At 39.2% G+C, this 19,851-nt stretch overlaps 1 protein-coding gene across 4 annotated transcripts in view; it reads left to right on the plus strand.

The window, feature by feature from the left end:
* ADGRB3 (adhesion G protein-coupled receptor B3) overlaps positions 1-19,851 on the plus strand; it is a 1,023,178-nt gene that overhangs the window by 929,221 nt on the left and 74,106 nt on the right. For all 4 annotated transcript variants that reach the window (XM_040349908.1, XM_040349906.1, XM_040349909.1 and 1 more), the window contains one exon: positions 14,076-14,171. In XM_040349908.1, coding sequence (XP_040205842.1) covers positions 14,076-14,171 — 96 coding nt within the window. The remainder of the gene's footprint in view (positions 1-14,075; positions 14,172-19,851) is intronic.

Consider the following 19,851-nt stretch of genomic DNA (forward strand, 5'->3'; position numbering starts at 1 on the left):
CATTTTTTTTCTATCGGTTAGGTATCCATCGGTTAAATTTAAAACAAGATTGCTTTTTTTAACCTATGGATAAATAACCGATGGGGCCCACACACGATCGGTTTGGTCCGATGAAAACGGTCCATCAGACCGTTCTCATTGGTTTGACCGATCGTGTGTACGTGGCATAAGAGCAACATTTTCAGGAAAGATTGAGACTTACATATACATTGTGTAAACCATATCTCTACACGTATTGTTTGTTTTGACATGCAGTTGACACTGAATACAGAATGTTCAGGTTTGTGAAAGGTTAATTGTAATAGCAATGTTGATTTACACCTGACACTAGAATACTTATTATGTGTTTGCAATATAACCCCTGGTAGTTATGTTTACCCTGTTAAATGAGGGGACCAAATATTGTAGTTCTTGCAGATCAATAGCAAGGTTACATGCAAGGATAAATAGTTAATGCTTTGTGAAAGAACTAGAACATTCAGATGTGTGTGTTATGAATCTTATAACATGGCTTAGAGCTTTTACTTTATTTTAGCTTCAGTGACCTTTTAATTAAAATATTCAGCAGATTGAATTGTACATGTTTTTTACATTTTAAACCTCAGTTAAATTGAATTAAAAATAAAATATATTCTGTTTTAAAAAAAATGTTATCACATACATACTGTATGTTTTGCATGATATAAAGCTAAAAGAGAGCAGTACCTTGTAGCTTTCAATTCAGTTAAATAAAATTAAGGAAAATAAAACCTTTTTTTTTTTAAATAAATACTTTACCTCTCAAATGTTACTGTCTTATTGACTTAAAGGGTACATTTAGTTGTAAACATGTCTCTTTCCCTCTAGACCCTTCCTAACACTACTAACAGTATAAATCCTACTTTCCATTTCATGCCCATGATGGACAAGGTTTACAATGCCATGGTTCCTGGCTTTGCCAGTATGTACTCTCATACTGCTCATTTCTAGTCTGTAGTCTTTCACATGTATGCTGGACACTGCCATGGAAAATAATAACTCTGCTTACTGCTTGCCTCAGAGATAGACAATATTTTACATTTTATACAAATGTCTTATAAGTTTAATTTGCTTAGGTATTATCTCTCGAGGGCAAGGAAAAAGGATAATAAATGGTTAACACTTTGCAATTAGGCAAGATAAAGAAAAATAGAAAGCAAGCATACCTTGGTGTATGATGAAATACTAATGCTGCTCAGCTTGAAAATAACATAACAAATAGCCACTGCCAATTTTTACCAGAGGAATCATAAATTTGTTTACTGTAAATCATAAAGCTGCTGTGCAAGCATACTAATTTAAGACTCAGACCCAGATTCCCAAACCGGCAGTGCTCTGACAATGCTGTGCTTTGACAACTAGCAGGCTGAAATCTGACTGGTACCAAATGCAAAATATATTATGGTAATTTGGGAACAAACTTGGGAATATACTGTAATATTATATAACATAAAGCAAGCAGTTGTCCAGAAAACACAATATACATAAAGATACTTCTCTTTAAGGACTTTATATTGAAGATCTACCCAGATGACAAATGCAATAATGAATTCCCAACTCCTTCTCCCTCAGAGAATATTGTTATGATTTTCTATAAAGTATTCCTTATACTATATATGTTAATGCCAATCACTGGTTTTGCATGCTTGTGCTTACATTACATTCTAATATATACTGTCTATATGTATGTATTTACAGAATGTATATGTACAGTATAGAGAGAGAGTAATATAATATTACAAAAACTGACAAATTTTTATAATTGCATTTTCATTTTGACCTACTCAAAGTTACAACACTGATAGCCCCTAAAAATCGGAATTTTGTAAATACCTTTTATCGACCCTATGTGGTTGGGTTGAGTTACCAAAGGCATAGAGACTGTCCACACTTAACAAAATAAAAATTCACCCTGAAGACTGAAAGTTCCCATAGCTTAGTAAATACGGTTAAATGGTGTTCATTTAGAATATCTAATCATCTGAAAATACATTTTAAAAACAGGAACATTTCATGCACATGACTGAAGAGAACACAGCTTTCGCTAAAGGAAATTTCAGTTTACAAAGTGGAGGAGGAAGTTGGATGAGCAAATGAAACACCTTTAGACAGCAGCGTTGTCAATGTGGGTAAAGGATAGTAAAGGAGGATCTAGCAGATTTAGATGGACTTGACTAACAAATTAGAGCTGAACTGCAGCTTTTAAGCAGTTACAGAATGTTTTATTTTTTTTTGGGGGGGGGGTTACATATAATGAATATAAGTTAACAATTGTGAGAATACCTGTCAGTGTTAAATGGTGTGTCTCAACCCACTAACTAAAAATAACAGACTTACTGACTGGATCACCAGGTGAAAATTAAGGAAAAAATAAAACAAGTGCAGCCACCACATCTAAGAACTAGTAAGCTGCAATAAGGGCCATGCTGCACTGTTGAATGTCTAAGGAAATAATGACTCTGGCTCCTGACTTAGCGTGAGGATATTGCAGATTCTGAAAAAGGTAACAGACTTTCATTCTAGTTGATCTTTCCAGGATAAATATGGACTGGTCACTAGCAACAGGATGTGTGATATATTGAAGAAGTATCAGAGCAATCATTTCCGCCAGAATATTGACATCCACATTAATAAGGGTAATTGGGTGATACCACACTTAGTTGGATTTTTATTTTGACTTGAGGAAAATAATAATTAGGACTTTTCTCTCTCAAGTCTCTCAAGTCTGGAAAGCCTCCAGGTTTTTAATGGTTGGGGGGGACAAGGTAGCATGAGCTATTTCCTCTGTGTTATTAGGAGTATCTAAAGCTCTATATTGTTGTGAGGTAAGGGGGGGAAAGGGAATCTGACTGGGTTAATTGTTAAGTAACTTCAAAATTTAGAACAAGAATATGAAGAGTAGGCATCTAAGGAATGGAGTTGGAGGTAAAACCACCCAGAGCTTGTGTATGGCAACATATTGAGTCATTCACTAACCACTTTACACCTTTAGAAAATACCTGTATGTCCTCAGGTTGAAGTACAGCTGCAGTCATGATCCCAGTACCAACATTTTCAGTCAGCAATGGGCTTTATTGTAGAAGTCATCCAAATGGCTCTATAGCTGCCTGATCACTTCTACAGGGTGCAGAAGGGGCTCCTCCTCTCCCACTGTCTGCTGCCTTTACTGCTCTCTCTTGTACGATTAGGGAGCCATTCGGTTTTGTCACTCCAATTTCGGTTGGATGATTACAAGCCATTACCAGTTTGTAAAGCATCTGATCAAACTGATCTTGGTTTGATTGGATGCTTTTGAGGGAAAAGAAGATCTCTCGGTAAAGAGTAACCATGATATCACAAGGTTGTTCATCCTTTGTAATATCAATAAAGTTAAAAAAATATATAAATAAAGTCAGTGTAAAAAAAAAGTAAGGAAACAAAAGCACAAATATAAATGCATATGTAGGTCCCGCACACATATGTAAATGGTAACCACACCACATATTTGAGGTATCGCTGTGAATGTCAGAGCACTCCTTTCTTGGGACCTTTTGAGTTGTGTTTGCACATTAATAGTGTTGCTGGAACCTATAAATTCCCAATGTAGCAGGTTTGTTAAAAAAATAAAATCATCCCAGTATCTTCTAAATGTTCAGATAGTATGCTATCTTACTTTATGAAAATGCGCTGGCAGTACATTTGGTATACAGTACAGAAACATGTATTTGAATTTTGTCAGAATAAAGAGGCAGATTGTAAGGTTGAGTCAGCCCTGAAAATATATATAAAGGTGGCAGCTGCTACAGATTTTAGAATTTGTAGTTCATGTAAAACACTTAAAAAAGTTAAATTACTCAAATTTAGCTATTGTGTCAAAACACTTGTTTTAGCTATGTTGATAACATTTTGTACTTGGCACAATTAAAAAGTTTTGCATGTAAGTCTATTTTGTAAGAGTAAAATGTGCAGGTACAGTAGAGAATTTCACTGGTATAGGCAACCATTTTTACTGAATGAAACATATTCATTTAGTGTGTTTGTTGTGATTTGCCCTGTCTGTACCATGTGATCACTGTGACCAATTACAGCTAGCAACACAATTTGTACATTGATTGGTCACAGCGATCACATGATGCTGGCACCAGGCTGGTACACTGATCAGTCATTGGCTGTGTCTGACAGACACAGCCGTTCACAGATCATGCACAGCCCCAGAGCCGCATGTGACATCCAACCGCATCGACAAAAGTCCATCCCGGCTGTCATTTTGCTATAGGTAGGCAGAAAGTGGTTAAGACAACTATCATAGCCTGCTATGCAAATGATCATGTTCCTCTTTATCCCATGTAGGTGAAACATAGAAAGCCAAACCCTAATCTGACATATTCAGATTGTAAAAGAGGATCATTGAACTAATGTTGGGGTGGATTTGCATCCCCGCCATTTTTTGAACCACTCCCTGTCTCTTTCATTAGAAAACTGTAATGTGTATGTGTAGTTATACTATGTTTCCAAGTGAAATGTACAAGACATACCTCACAAAATAGTCACCGTCCATTTACTGTACTGAAAAATAGCCATGGGTATAGATGGCCAAATCTGGCACAGAGCATCTACAGCTGAGACAGAAAAGTACTGAGCCTGTGGATAAAATAATTACACAATAATGTTATTTGCAGATCCATTGCTGAAGGTTATAGAGCATTTTACATTGTATTTAACTTTATAAAACAACCCTGTCATAAAATAAAAGACATAAAAAACAATTATTCTGCGCTTGGGTACTGGGTCTATAGGTATGTGGTGCAGTCAACCCTTTTTATTGTATTGAATGTCACTGCTCTTGCTGCCCTCCTCATAACAATAGGTTTCCTTAGAGCTGAAACAAATAAAAAAGAAGGGAGGGCGCACTGACCTTTTGCATTGCCAAAATAATTTAATAAAGGTAAACAGCAATTATTATACTCACATACAAACATGTTATACAAGCTTATCAACACAACAGCAGTAACAAGCAGTATCTCTAGAGTCTGCAACTGGAACCGAAGATGTTTGGAGGACCAGATGATATTGCAGGATGGCTTACGTGTTTCAAGGGAGGACCCTCTTCCTCAGAGCCAAACTGAAACGTCTTTGGTTCCAGTTGCAGACTCTAGAGATACTGCTCGTTATTGCTGTTGTGTTCATAAGCTTGTATACCATGTTTGTATGTGAGTATAATCATTGCTGTTTACCTTTAATAAAATTATTATTTTGGTAATGCACAAGGTCGGTGCGCCCTCCCTTCTTTTTGTATTTATAAAATAAAGACCCCAAAGAAGGATACTTGTGTAAGAACACTGAATGCTTACCTTTCCGTCTGCCTGTTGCACCAGAAAGCTGCTCAGTTCAGTGGAGATCTTTATGTAAAAAGTAGAAAAATCAACACTACAAATGTTCATCTCTCAGTTCATTTGCAGCTCTTATTAGTGCCTCCCCCTGATCTCTATGTCATTACCATATTCTGCAATTCATGAATGCTAGCAGAAATGAAAAATCGGAAGACCATGGTGAAAATGAGTATCAGTGGGTGGAGGTCAGCTAGCAAAAGAACCAGTCACTTTGCAATAAATTGGATGTGAAGTTCCAAACAAAAATTACTCTACTGGACTCCTACCTTTCCACCTTGTGAGGACTAGTAGGACTGATACAAATGTTACAGTAACATTGATTTAGTAAGTAAAACAAGGCAGAGATGTATGGGAAGGCAACATCTATTGTTGTTAATATTAATCAATTAGCTTATTTTATTTATTTTTAAATGTAATAAATAATAAACAAAAAAAATGATAGTTTGATTCTGGTTGCTTAAAGGGGTTGTAAAGGTTCGTCTTTTATTTTCTAAATTGGTTCCTTTAACCTCCCTAGCGGTATGATTATTTCAGAAAAAAGTGCTGAAAGTGGTACCATTATTTGCAAGGAAATTTGGCGTTTTATACTGTAGGCCTGTAATTCTTAGGAATAACTCACTTAAATCTGACCAAACAAGAGTCTAGTAGGCATCCCGGGTATGACATTTTTTTTAAAAACAAAATTATAAATTATTATATAATAAATAATTATAACAAATAATAATATAATTATAATAAAAATTATTAAATAATGTAATCAACTCAAAATCACTGAAATTTGCTCAGTTGCAGAATTGTCGCTGTCATTACTTTTATTTTTTTATGACGAATTTCCCCACAAATCGCTATCGCACAATTCTGCAAGTGATTATAATTTATTATCGCTGTTTTCTAGATGCTCTAAAACCATTTTTAACATAAAGGGACACTTTTGGTTGCTATGGACAATCTACAGTTTGCAGGCAGAAAGAACAGTTTTTATTATATAAAAGTACATGTAGGGCACTGGGCAGACCACTAGGGACAAAGGGGGTGTGTATTTTTTACATACAGTACTGTAATCTATAAGATTGTTTACCTTTTTGAATTTGGCGTCGTTCTCCGCTCACGTGCGTCGTAACGTCGCAGGGAACGGAGATCGGCGGCACACAGAGGCACTGTGTGAATCGAGCGAGGACCCGCTCGCTCACACAGCGCGGTGGCATCGCTGGATCCAGGGACAAGGTAAGTAAACCAAGCCTGTGGATTCTGCGAGGCGAGCCCGAGTCTGACCCGGGGTTACCGATTGCAGTAGAAAAATGTAACCCCGAGTCAGACTCGGGAATACCGCCAGGGGGGTTAAGCTAGTGTATTGTTGGTTCATTTACCTTTTCCTTCGATTTCCCTTCTAATTTTTTTTTTCTTTGTTTGAATTTCTCACTTCCTGTTTCTCCCCAGTAAGCTTTCCACCATCATCTGAGTGGTGGAAAGTCATTTAGAACAGCTTACTGAACACCTTACTGAGGAGGAACAGGAAGTGAGAAATTCAGACAAAGAAAACAAAGAAAAAAAACATTTAGAAGGGAAATTGAAGGAAAAGGTAAGTGAACCAACAATGCACTAGCTTAAAGTAACCTATTTAGAAAATAAAAAAAACAAACCTTTACAACCCCTTTAACCTGGAACAAGTGTGTAGCAATTAGAATCAAAGTGAAGCCTGAACTCCTGATGTGCGTACTTATTCCATGTCAGAGAATCAAAGCACTGAAGCTATGCAACTAGTTTTTTCAGAAGGAGAAGACAGCATTTTGTGAATTGTGTATTGTGTGAAAATTCACAACTCCTTTAGTAAGTCAGCCGACAAGTCTTTTGGCTTCCTAGTACACCAGGTACTTGCAAAAAAATAGTTCATGTACAGCCTTACAGTCTATACCCCATGGCATGTATGTCCATACCCTATATAAAAATTGCATTTTTAATCCATGAAATAAAAGAAAAGGATGCTTTAAAAAAAATTCTCTATGAAGTACATTTTATGAAAGAGAAAATGATATTTAATTCTATTTGTAAACAAGTATGGTGAGCTCTTCTGTTTTTAGATTTGTTTAATATCCTGTGGCCAACTATCCATATCTTAGTGGTAATGAATATGAATGACCAATAAAAACTGGGTTGCAGCAACATAGTCAGCCATCCGTGTCACACAAATTAGATCTCGTGGAGTCCAACGTATACATTTCTAATTTGTGATTCATTTTCATGCTCTATATTATGCTTTCCCTCTAATATGCAACACAAAGTATATTTGTACACTTATAATAAATGTGCGTGTATTTCTTTGATGTAATTTCTTTCATATATTTTAAGCTGGAAAAAAAAAACACATTGGGAAATTGGCAGCTCTAGGTTACATGCCCTCACTTTATTTTATAACATTCATTTTATTACTTATTCTTGGACATTTTATAAGGCATGACACAAATTCATGCATTCTTGGGAAGTAATTTATTCTTTAACCTCCCTGGCGGTATGATTCTTTCCGAAAAAACATGCTGAAAGCGGTACCATTATTTGCAAGGAAATTTGGCGTTTTATACTGTAGGTCTGTAATTTTTAGAAATAACTCACTTAAATCTGACCAAACAAGCTTCTAATAGGCATCCCGGGTATGACATTTTTTTAAAAACAAAATTATAAATTATAATATAATAAATAATTATAAATAATTATAAATAATTATAACAAATAATAATATAATTATAATAAAAATTATTCAATAATGTAATCAAATTAAAATCACTGAAATTTGCTCAGTTGCAGAATTGTTGCTGTCATTATTTTTTTTTTTTTTTACGAATTTCCCCACAAATCGTCGTAACGTCGCAGGGAACGGAGATCGGCGTCACAAGGAGGCACTATGTGAATCGAGCGAGGTCCCGCTCGCTCACACAGCGCGGTGGCATCGCTGGATCCAGGGACAAGGTAAGTAAAAAGTGCCTGTGGATCTAGCGAGGCAAGCCCGAGACTGACTCGGGGTTTCCGATCGTAGCAGGAAAATCTAACCCCGAGTCAGTCTCGGGAAGACCGCCAGGCAGGTTAAGAAAACCTGTCATGAGATACAAAATTAGGCTGCCGTCACTGGCTACTCTTGAAAATGCTAACTACCTTGCTTTTATGCCTTTGCTTTGGTTTTAGTACTTTCTGAATCACTGTTTAAGATCACGTAGACAGATAAGGAGTTTTGACGTGTATTGTGCGGCAGTTCTCAACGTCTTTAGTAAATAATTTCAAGAGACTTTTGAACCCTTACTCGGCTCTAGAGGGAATTAAGCAATATCTTGTGGCAAAGCTATACGTTTTACAATCAAACTGTGATGATCTGCTGCTTAAGGCCCCTTTCACACGGGGACGGTCCTCCAGCATAGCGGGAGATCTCTCCGCTGATCTCCACTAAGCCGGCGGATGACAATTCCCTCTCTGCTCACTGTGTGGGGAGGGGCTTGTCCAGCACCGGTGTCTCCTATGGAGAGATCGGATGAAAACGGACAGCATGTCCATTTTCATCAGACCTCACCCGATCCGATCCGCCATGGACAGATGGCGACTTATCGATTTTAGCGAATCGGGTCAGATGTCAGCAGACATGTCTCCACTGACATCTGACGCTCCATAGAGATGTATGGAACGGCCGGCAAAACTGACAGGTCCGACCGTGTGAAAGGGGCCTTACATTAATGGGATTTTTACTGTTCACGTTAAAGTGTTACTAAACCCACAAACAGTAAAAATCTTTATATGCAGTAAAGCAGTATGTTATACTCACTGTGGAGCCAAAGGAGTTATTTCTCTGCATTCTGTAAAAATGCTGTTTGATCCTGTCTTCTTTTATCCTCCCCTTTTTCCACTACCCCAGTCCATCTCCTGATAAGATAGAGCTTTTGGAGTCACTCTGCACGTGCTCAGCAGGAGCTGCCTGAGTTCATGCAACCAAGGACACTAGATGACAGGAACTGCTTCCATCCTAACAATGAAAGAAGCTAGGCCTCAGGATCTGTCTGTTTCCTAGCAAACAAGAACATTAGGTGCCTGGAGTGGCCAACTTTCTAACAACCAGTAGGACCAGTATGGTCTATTTGCACTGTACGCATGTAAACAGTAGCACAAACTTTACATGTGTACAATGTATAGACATAGGCTATTGATAAGTAAGCCATACACCCTGTGTGCATGGGAGCTTAAGTGACCCTATTTAGTCCCCACATAAACTGCACATAGTTGCCCTTTAGTTATCTAATTTCTGAAAGCACTAGCTTTATCACTACTGCGCCTTTTCCTGATGCCATCTTTCTCTCTGTCTTCTGCAGTCTTTTTTTTCATACCATTTGTATTCACTCAACTCATCATCCACATCCTATCTATTGTGATGCCTCTTATTCCATCTTCTTGCCCTCTGAGAAAACGAACACCACTGTATACAATGCAGTTGATTTACTAAACAAGCAATGGCTGTTCACCTAGTAATGAGAATACTCACTTTGCAAAATGAATGTTAGTGAGCAAGAATCAGTGGCAGCTGGTGGATTCTTCTTTGATGGGGTGGCAAACAAACAACACCCCCCTGGCCGTGTGGTGTGGCACAGCACCCCCCCCCCCATGGGCAGTCCATCCCGGTACTCACCCGCTTGTGTTGGGGGGCTGTGGTGTCCTCTCCTGGAGAGGACAGGCTCCGGTGTCCGCTCCTACAGTTTCCTCCACTGTGTGTCTTCCAATAGGATCGTTAGATGCTTTAGCCAATCGGGAAGCAGGGGAGGAACTTTAGTGTCATAATAGCAAAAATGTATTTGTTATGGTCACACAGCTGGGTGGACTCAGAGCGCAATGGTTTGCACTCTGAGGCCTCCATTCTTTAAGCCTATTAGAGCCTCTGGCTCTAATCAGGTGCTTCAAAAAAACACCCATCCCACATTGGAATCCATGGTCCATTGATATGTAGATCAGGGGGCTGGGCACATGGATACGGGAGGCATCGTCCATGCACCCTCTATGGATTGGCCGCCACTGACAAGAATATTAGCTTTATACACCCAATCGTATGTCAGGGAAATGTAAAAAGCTGAATTTTTTTTCAGCCTCTACTCCCTAAGAAGATCATTAGCAGTATGTTCTGCCAACTATTACATTGACTAAAGTCACTATATATGATCTGCCACTGGCTAATATTACTAAATATAATAATGACACCAACTAATGTAACTATATAATTTATCACTGACTGTCATAGTGACTTATGTCACTGTACAGAATCTCTTGACAACTGTCATACTAACTGGTTTTCACTATATAACATCTCTTCATCTATAAACTGTTACCATATGTCAAGCTGGATAATGTCTCATGACTGTAAAAATAACTGGATATACTGTAGCTGAATTACTATAGGAGTTAGGAATGTTCACACAAAAAAAGTATAGATTTACCTCAAATATTTAATTATAGGAGAAGCAAATTCCTGTTGATTTAACCTGTACATGATTGGATAATCAAAGTAGTTCTTTTAGTAAATCAGCCTTAGTATGTCACCAACCAGTAGAAGAGAAGCAGCAAGTGGAGTCCCCTCTATGCCCCCTAAAGTAATCATCCTCAATTTACCCATGATATCATAGATGCCAACTGTCTCTGATTCCGAGGGACTGGCCCTGATTTGGAACAAAGTCCCTCTGTTCCTCTTTCCTCCTCATTTGTCCTTCATTTTGGTCTGATCTATATAGCTGTATATAAAATGCCCCTTCTATCATTCAAAAAGTGTTTCCCAGTGCTAAACCTTTTATTCCAATTCTAAATCGCTGCATTTGTAAATTTCAAAGGCCAATTTAAAGGAATAGTAGTGGTAAATAAATTAACTTGTGGGTTTAACTGATCTTTTTTTGTACAATTCTCCTTTAAGGGTGTGTGGCAAGGGGTGTGTCCTATGCCTACATATATTGCTAATAGGTGTCCCTCATTCCCATCTCAGAAAGTTGGGAGTTATGATGGTATTGATAAAGGAAGTGCACTGGTCCAGGGCCACTTTTACTATCTGAATGGTTTCTCTATTGACACACTCTCTTTTCTATTTAAAAAAGTAAATAAAGGCAAATAAAACAATTCCATATAGCTTGCTTCTGAACATTTCACCACTATTGTACCTCTTGTATAGCGTTCAAAATCTGATAGTTGTGCAATCTTTCTTTTGTGTCTGATTGTATTAGTGCTCATGTCTCTGTAAAAAGCAGTCGGCACCACTATCAGTAGTTCATAGAATGAAAAAGACAATCTTATATTTTCTTTTGCATACATTGCCATAGCATGTCTGCTGTAGGACAAACATGCCCAAAACCAACTGCCTTTTGGTACCTTAGATTGAACTTAACATGATTTAATTATAATTATTAGGCAGGACATTATATACTCTAAGAAACTTTAAAGGGTTTGTTCACCTTTACCAAAAAACTGCCTATCCAGATAAGGGGCAGCTGTACATAAAAACATGTTGTACATCTTTGACTAAAGTTAAATAATACCCTTGCTATAGGTTTAGACCTTTTAGGCGCCTCATGAAGCCTGACTGGAAAACTTCTATGATGTTGCTAAGAGAAGCTTTGTGTTTCTGTTCACCTTCAACATCACAGGAGAGAACTCTCAAACTCTGAGCTCAGAGTCAAAGCTACTGAATCAGAGGAAGATAAAGTGCATGTGAGAAGTTTTGAATCAGAGAAAGAGCATCTTTGTGTGGTGGTGAACACTAACTCCAAGCTTCTATTAGCATGTCCTTAGTAACGCCCTAGAAGTTTTCCAGTTAGAATGGCCTATATATATAGTGCGTGATTTAACTTTGATCAAAGCTGCACAGCTTGTTTTTATCTAAAGATGTAATTTATCTGCAAAGGTAGTTGTTTGATAAAGATGAACTAGGCCTTTTAACAATTGAAATTTTCACACCTACCTCTTTCCGGTCCGCGGACCGTTTTCATCGGACATGTCTGCTGGGAGGTTTTGGTCTGATGCGTGTACACACCATCAGACCAAAATCCCCACGGACAGAGAACTCGGTGACGTATACGACACTGACGTTCTCTGATGCGGAAGTTCAATGCTTCCACGAATGCGTCGAATCAATTCGACGCATGCACGGGATTTCGGGCTGCTGGTTATACGTCATAACCAGCGGACATGTCCGATGAGTCATACTAACCATCGGACATGTCCTACGGACAGCTTTCCAGCGGACAAGTTTCTTAGCATGCTAAGAAACTTTTGTTCGCTGGAAGCCTGTTCGCTCGGCCGGAAAACTGTCTGCTAGGCCCTACACACGGTCGGACATGTCCGCGGAAACTGGTCCGCGGACCAGTTTCAGCGGACATGTTCGGTCGTGTGTACAAGGCCTGAGAAGGACATTATAGGCTAGAAACTCAGCTGAAAGTCAGGCTGTTTATCAAAATGGGAAAAGGCTGATTTGAAATCTTTACATACAAATTACATATGAGTTAAATACAAGACAGGGGTGTTTTGGATTTACTACACAGTGTGGCATGGGCCAGGATAGGACAGGACATGATAGGAAATCTGATCAATGTACATAGACATAGGCAAACATATTTTTAGTAAACCAAGGTTAGAACTTCATATAATGTTTTTATTGTTTTCTGTACCTTCCTGTAGTGGTGCTGACCAAACCTTTTATTTATTGTGCTGGCAATACAGGGACAGGAAGTAAGAAATAAATCTCCCCAGTTGGGTCAGAAAAAATGCCTGACAGAAATTGTAACTGTGCTAATCTATCTTCAACAACAACATGTTTTGATTAATTTCGCTTTTTATTTGTATCCTCACACACATAGTATTCACAAACATATGCACCTCTTGACCTGTATTTTTTGTTAATTTTTATTAAAATTTTTAGGGATGAAAAAATAAATATAAAAATTGAAATACAAAAGAAAAATCAAATAAAAGAGAAATTGTTTCCAAATGTTTTATTGACATCTTGCAGCATACAAGCATTACAATTACAAATAGAACAATTAAACAAAAGAAAGTAATTCTGTGCTTCATCTAACTGGAGCTCCTAAAAATCTTATTGAGATGATTAAAATGTTTTATCACACACATTACTGAATAAATTGAAAATATATAATTAAAACAGGACAGGGAACCATAAAGCCTCGTACACACGATCAGTCCATCCGATGAGAACGGTCTGATGGACCGTTGTCATCGGTTAACCTATCGTGTGTATGAGGCCTAAGTCAACTGCTGAGCTAGGAATATTTGGTGGGGTAAAAGGAGAGGAGTCTGATAGGAGTCACATAGGAGTCTGGAGCAGTTTGAACCAGCCGTATGATTTAGACTATAAGACTTCATAAGCCTCATATACATTGCCTGTCAAGGAGTTACTAGACTCTTGGCACAACAGAGACCATTTACCTAAAATGAAATAACTATAACTGTGCTCTAAATTCCTGCAGTTTTTCTCTTATTAAAACACTGACTGATCTAGTAATTAAAACAAACAGACTCCCTCTTCCTATAGTTTAGGGAAATTAGTGCAATTTGTATTTTTTTAAAAAAGATCGTATTTGAAAATTAACTTGTTATGTATAACAAAGGTAGCACAAATCAAATGAAAGTTTTTATACATGTTCTAAATTATACTATGTATTGTTCTTACAGGTCCAGGATGCTTTCAGATGTCGGCTTAGAAACTGTCAGGATCCAATAAATGCAGACTCTTCAAGTTCCTTTCCAAATGGACATGCTCAAATTATGGTTAGTTTTCATAGTTATCACACTTATATTCCAACTATATGACGATGGTTTTGTATGATAAGTTCTAATATAAGTGTGCAGAAATGATAAACATAAATTGTTTATGATTTAAAAGTAATATATTATCTCATGTAACTATGGATTAATTTTTAAAATTTGTAGAAAAATGAAATACTATCTTTACTTTTAGACAGCAGATTTTTAAAGTACGGGTTCACTTTAGGCCCCATACTCACGACCAAACATGTCTGCTGAAACTGGTCCGCGGACCAGTTTCAGCGGACATGTTCATTCGTGTGTAGGCAGTAACGGACAGGATTCCAGCAAACATTCGTCGGCCAGACCGTTTTCCAACGAACAACTGTTTCCTGGTCTTGCTTTAAAACAGTCTGCTGGAATCGTGTCCGTCAGACATGTTCGGTCGTCTGTACACAAAAGCAGCGTACAAAAACCCCGCGCATGCTCAGTCCAAATGAGGAGACGGGAGCGCTCGTTCAGGTAAAACTCGCGTTTGTTTGGGATATGGCACATTCGTCATTAGAAACCTTTTATTCTAGCAAGAGAACAATGTCTTAAAAAGGCGCACTAAACCACATTTTCTTGCCTCGTTTTATTAATTCTTCTCTTGCTAGAATAACCCCGTTCTCTTGCTGATGCAATTTCAATAGAGTTGTCCCATACTGAAATGTCACATTTCTTGCTTGTGATGTAATCCTTTAATAATGTTTTCTATGCCAGACGTGTGTTTTGGTTGGTGGTCCTCCATAATTTATAGTAGTCATTTTTGTAAAGGAATGTGCATCTTTTTTTGTTTTGTGTTGTTTCTAGTTATGTCACCATTTAGTTTAATATTTTTTAACATGTTTTTTTATTTGTAATTTTTTTTTTTTTTTTTTTGGTGTTTCATTTGAGAATATTAAACCATGTTGGCACACCAAATGTCCCCCCCCCCCAAGGAGTGTGTCCTTTGTAAATGACCCATTGTATATTTATTAAAGGTTTGCTGCCTAATAATCCCCACAGTATAACAAACAATAGACATGTTTTCAAATGAAAGCAAAAAGCCATTTATTTAGGCAAATGTCATCACAAAAAAAAAAACAGAACGGCAGCACTAGAATAGATAGCAAACTATATGCAAACTTGCATTTCCAACATGGTGAAGGATAAACTTCCAAGCCTCAGGAGCCAAACCCAAAAATATGAAGCAGCAGCACAGAAACAAAGGAACCCAAACTGTGGTAGTCCAAACAATATGTCCTTTATGTGGAAGGAAATGGAAGGCAGAGAATCAACGTTTCCTCCTCTTTCCAGCCTTCCCTCCAGGCAGCCTTCCAGCGGATCTAACACGGGGTCTTGCAGGTGGGGTCGATGTGGCAGCAGGAGGATGGTGTTCCGCAAGCCGGGCCGGGTCACATAGCCCAGTGTCTGGGGTCAGCAGGCCCTTCTGCATCCACCAAAGGACCTGGTTCATCAGGGCCTTTGCCAGTCTTCTCTGGTCCTCCTCCCCTTCATTCAAATCGTGGGCCAATGAGGCACTGAAGGCCTCTGTGGGGTTGAGGGGGGCCCTCATGATGGCGCTTGCCTCCTGTATCATGCGGAGGCTTGCCTCCTCCACAGGCCTCAACTGCCTCCTTCGGCCTGATGGCCTCACCTGGGGGGGAGAAGACTGGCTGGTGGTGGTTCTCCTGGCCGGGGGGACCTGCTGCAGGCCACTGGGCCCAGCCTCCTCCTGGCTGCCACTGACCCCGGCCTCCTCCTGGCTGCCACTGACCCCGGCCTCCTCCTGGCTGCCACTGACCCCGGCCTCCTCCTGGCTGACAGACACGTGAGGATCTGCCACCTCCTGGCTGATCTCTTCTTCCTGTGTGCCAAAAAAAGGACATTTTTTACAATTTCGCAAAATAAAACCACACTCATTTTCATGCTTTTCGTTTAGTATTTTCTGTTCATTATTACTTGAATACACTCTACTTCTGACCCCTGCAGTTGTCATCCCTGACACCTATTTGTCTGTACACCTTTTTTTTTGGCTTTTTCCCAGCTTGACTTTTCTTTTACAATATCAAATCATTAATCCACCAAGAATTATTTACGCCAGAAATATAGAGGAAACTACTATACCTCCTCATCGAAGGGTGGCAGATCTGCATCTCTGTCAGCCAGGCCCTCTTCCTCCGACTCTGCAGGGCTGTGGTCATCTGGGGAATGTCCGCTGGAAGGTAGCATGGAGGAAAGGTTGGAAGAAAGACTCGACATCGTTTTCCTGCCTTCCATTTCGTCCCGCAAAAAAGCCATCTGTTTATAATACCACAGTTTGGGTTCCTTTGCTTGTGTTGCTGCTGCTCCCGATTTTTTGCTTTTATTAGCTTTGTATGCTCTCCTGTATGTGCTTCTGAGGTTGGCAAGTTTATCCTTCACCATGTTGGCAGTGCATCCTGGCACCCATGTTTGCATATAGTTTGCTAGCTCTTCTAGTGCTGCCGCTCGTACATCTTTATTACAATATAACGAGTGCTTGGAATTCCACAGGATGGGCGTCTCCTGATATTTTTGGAGTAAGGCCTCTATAGCTTCCTTTGTTTGTAGGAGGTCCATTTCACTTTTTGAAAAATTATATTTCTTTTGGAGTCTAGATTCGCAAAACATAAACCAAAGAAAAATAAATATTCAAAAGGATCAGCGTTGACCTTGATATAATATGTGTCTTCAAATTTATTACCTATATCTAATTACAAACACAGTCTATCTTGTTTAAACAATGATTGGCAGCTCGGCCGCATTGGTTGTACCAAACATTGATTTGCTAGATGCAGAGCCATTGTTAACATTGCAGTAAATATTTTTAATATAGAAAAATAAACAATGCTTACAAATGACAGTATTCATCTAGGCACTCTTTCATGTGTAAATCTCATGCCCCTGACAATGGATGACATAAAAGACACTTCCTAATGACCTCTGTACAACCAACACTTGAACAATACTTTGCCTGATCTGAATACACCATTCAAAAACTTGTCAATGTGGTACAGCATTGTTCACATCTCTATTTTGTGAGTTGTCCAAAAGCATTTGGATACCAAAATAACATTGTGGTACCCCATAGACAGAATAGCTTAAAAAGGGTGCAACCAACAGCCCAAACCCCCATCCCATGTGTCTACATTTTCCAGGCCTCTGCTGATCCCATTTTTAATTTCCTTACCTTCCTGTCTCTCGCTCCTCGTTTCTCACGCTCGCCTAATTACCGCGTAAGATGCGTAATCACGGCGTGCACCTTTTTTACACTCCGCGTATTTATTAAACCCCGCCCTCGTCACCTTTGCTAGGCCCCTAATCAATGAGTTTAGGAAATATGGCGTTAACTGTGTATGTTCAGGATGCGATCGAAGATTCTCCGCGTAACCTACGTAAACACGTTGTTTGCATTCTCTACACTCCGCGTATGTATTAAACGCCGCCCTCTTCTCCGCCCATGGCGTAAGAATTCATCTTTTCCACGCCCATAATCTCTGTGGGAAAGGAAAGATGGCGATGTCACACGAGCGGGCACGATGCTCTCATGCCACAAGTGAAGGGACAGAGGCAGGGACGTCCCGATCAAGGCCAAGAAGATACAAAGCCACTAATATGCGGTTCCAGGAAATGGTGGAGTTAGTTTACATCATGCGAAAGAAGGACTATGATGGTGAATTAGGGCCATACAAGACCCCTAACCGCCGAAAGGCACATATTATGGACAAGGTGGCGAGGAGAATGCAGAGGATGTTTGGGATCACCAGGTCCAAGGAACAGCTGAGGAAACGCTGGTCAGACTTAAAATTGAGGGAGCCACATCAGATGAAGAAAATACTTAAAATTCTGCGTAAAAGTAAGTAAATATATATTGGGGTTGGGGGGGGGGGGTGGGTGATTGTCTGCAATAATGTGTTGCCATGTATATTTCACCATCTGCCACCTTGGCCTGCTTGTAATTTTAAAGACATGTTGTCATTTATTTTTTATGACATAAATACCTACATATTTACAAATAGTGTTCTTAGTAAACCACGTAACATCACATAGTTTCTCAGAAAGGCTCGGTTATTCCAGGAACAACACACCTGGACATGGCTCACTGGCCAAAAACTTTGTTTGTAAACATTGTGTAAAAGCTAGTTCTAAAAAATAAAATTAGGAGAATGGGAAAGGCAAACAGGATTCATTCTAAAAACAGTGGTAATAAAGCAGATGTTTTCACATCTGCAATGCAGAGCACCTGTGTCTCCCCAAATCAAAAAATGTGTTTTGGTAGGGTCTCCCAGAAATACAGTTTAGGGGGGACATCCATGTGTGTCACTTTGCTAAAAAGGGGCAGGATCAGAGCTTGCCATAGAAGTAATTCCAAAATGTAGGTTTGGTGAAAGATAAAAGTAACTAAATGAAAGCATCTTCTAAGCAATGTATGCGATTTATGCTCTCCAATATCTGTGTGCTGATGAGTCTACATTTTTTTGTTTTTATTTCAGGGGAAAGAAGTCGCCAGCATTTGGAGGAGGCAGAGAGGGCCAGACAAGGCCAAAATCTTCCATCTCAACATGTGGAGGAGGAGGAGGATGTGGAAGGAGAAGAGGATGTGGAAGGAGAAGAGGATGTGGAAGGAGAAGAGGATGTGGAAGGAGAGGAGGAAGGAAGAAAGGAGGAAGGAAGAGAGGAGGAAGAAGTAATTTTGGACTTAGAATTTATAGCAGATGAAGGGCAAGTGGCGGAAGAACAATTTGGCGAATTGAAAGAAGGTGGATTGATGGATGAAGGAGGAGTCCAAGATGATGGGGAAGTGGTGGAAGAAGGAGGAGTGATAGAAGATGATGGGGAGGTGGTGGAAGAAGGAGGAGTGATAGAAGATGTCGAAGAGGTGGAAAGGAGAAGCCCATCAGGTCAGTGTCACCCTAGCTTGATTAAAAAAAACATATGTAGATAGGCCTCATCGAAAACTAATTTTGGAAATGACCATTTTTTTTTTTTTTAGGGGAGGAGGATGGTGTGTCAATATTTTCACGTGCAAGTGCTGCTATAATTATTCAGCAGGTAATGGAGTGCAGCACTGAAATGCACAATATGCATGAAAGGATGTTTCTCATGGAACAGAATGTAACAAATGTCCTTTTGGAATGCAGCACGGAAATGGACAATATGCGGCAAAGAATGATGGTCATCGAATCTAATTTTAAAAATATTATTGACATGATGGGCCGTGTCAAAGACTGAAACACCCCCCGCCCATCCCCCGCCCCCACAAACATTTTTACTGTTTTAATAATGAATACGCCAAAATTTGAAGATACACACACAGTGTGCCAACATGTGCTATCTGCCATCACAGAATATCTAGTGTCTGAGCTTTGTGGGTCCAACCCCCTCCTCCATCCTCAAGTAGTTGAGAGGAAGGGTTTGCTCCCACAAAACACAGACATTGATCACCCATGATGTCAGATAGCACATGTGGCCATTTGTCTGTTGAACCAATGACATTTGGCGAGTTTGCACTGAATGTGTGTATCTTCAAATTTTGGCGTGTTCCAGTGTGAAAGCACACCATGACTGACTGCTGTTGTGAGTTTTTATATTTTTATAATTTTATTTTTTTACTTTTTGACCAATTTGGACATTTTTGGATACTATAAAGTTTAGACCATAA

The sequence above is a fragment of the Rana temporaria genome, chromosome 4 (assembly GCF_905171775.1).
Source record: "Rana temporaria chromosome 4, aRanTem1.1, whole genome shotgun sequence".
NCBI lineage: Eukaryota > Metazoa > Chordata > Amphibia > Anura > Ranidae > Rana > Rana temporaria.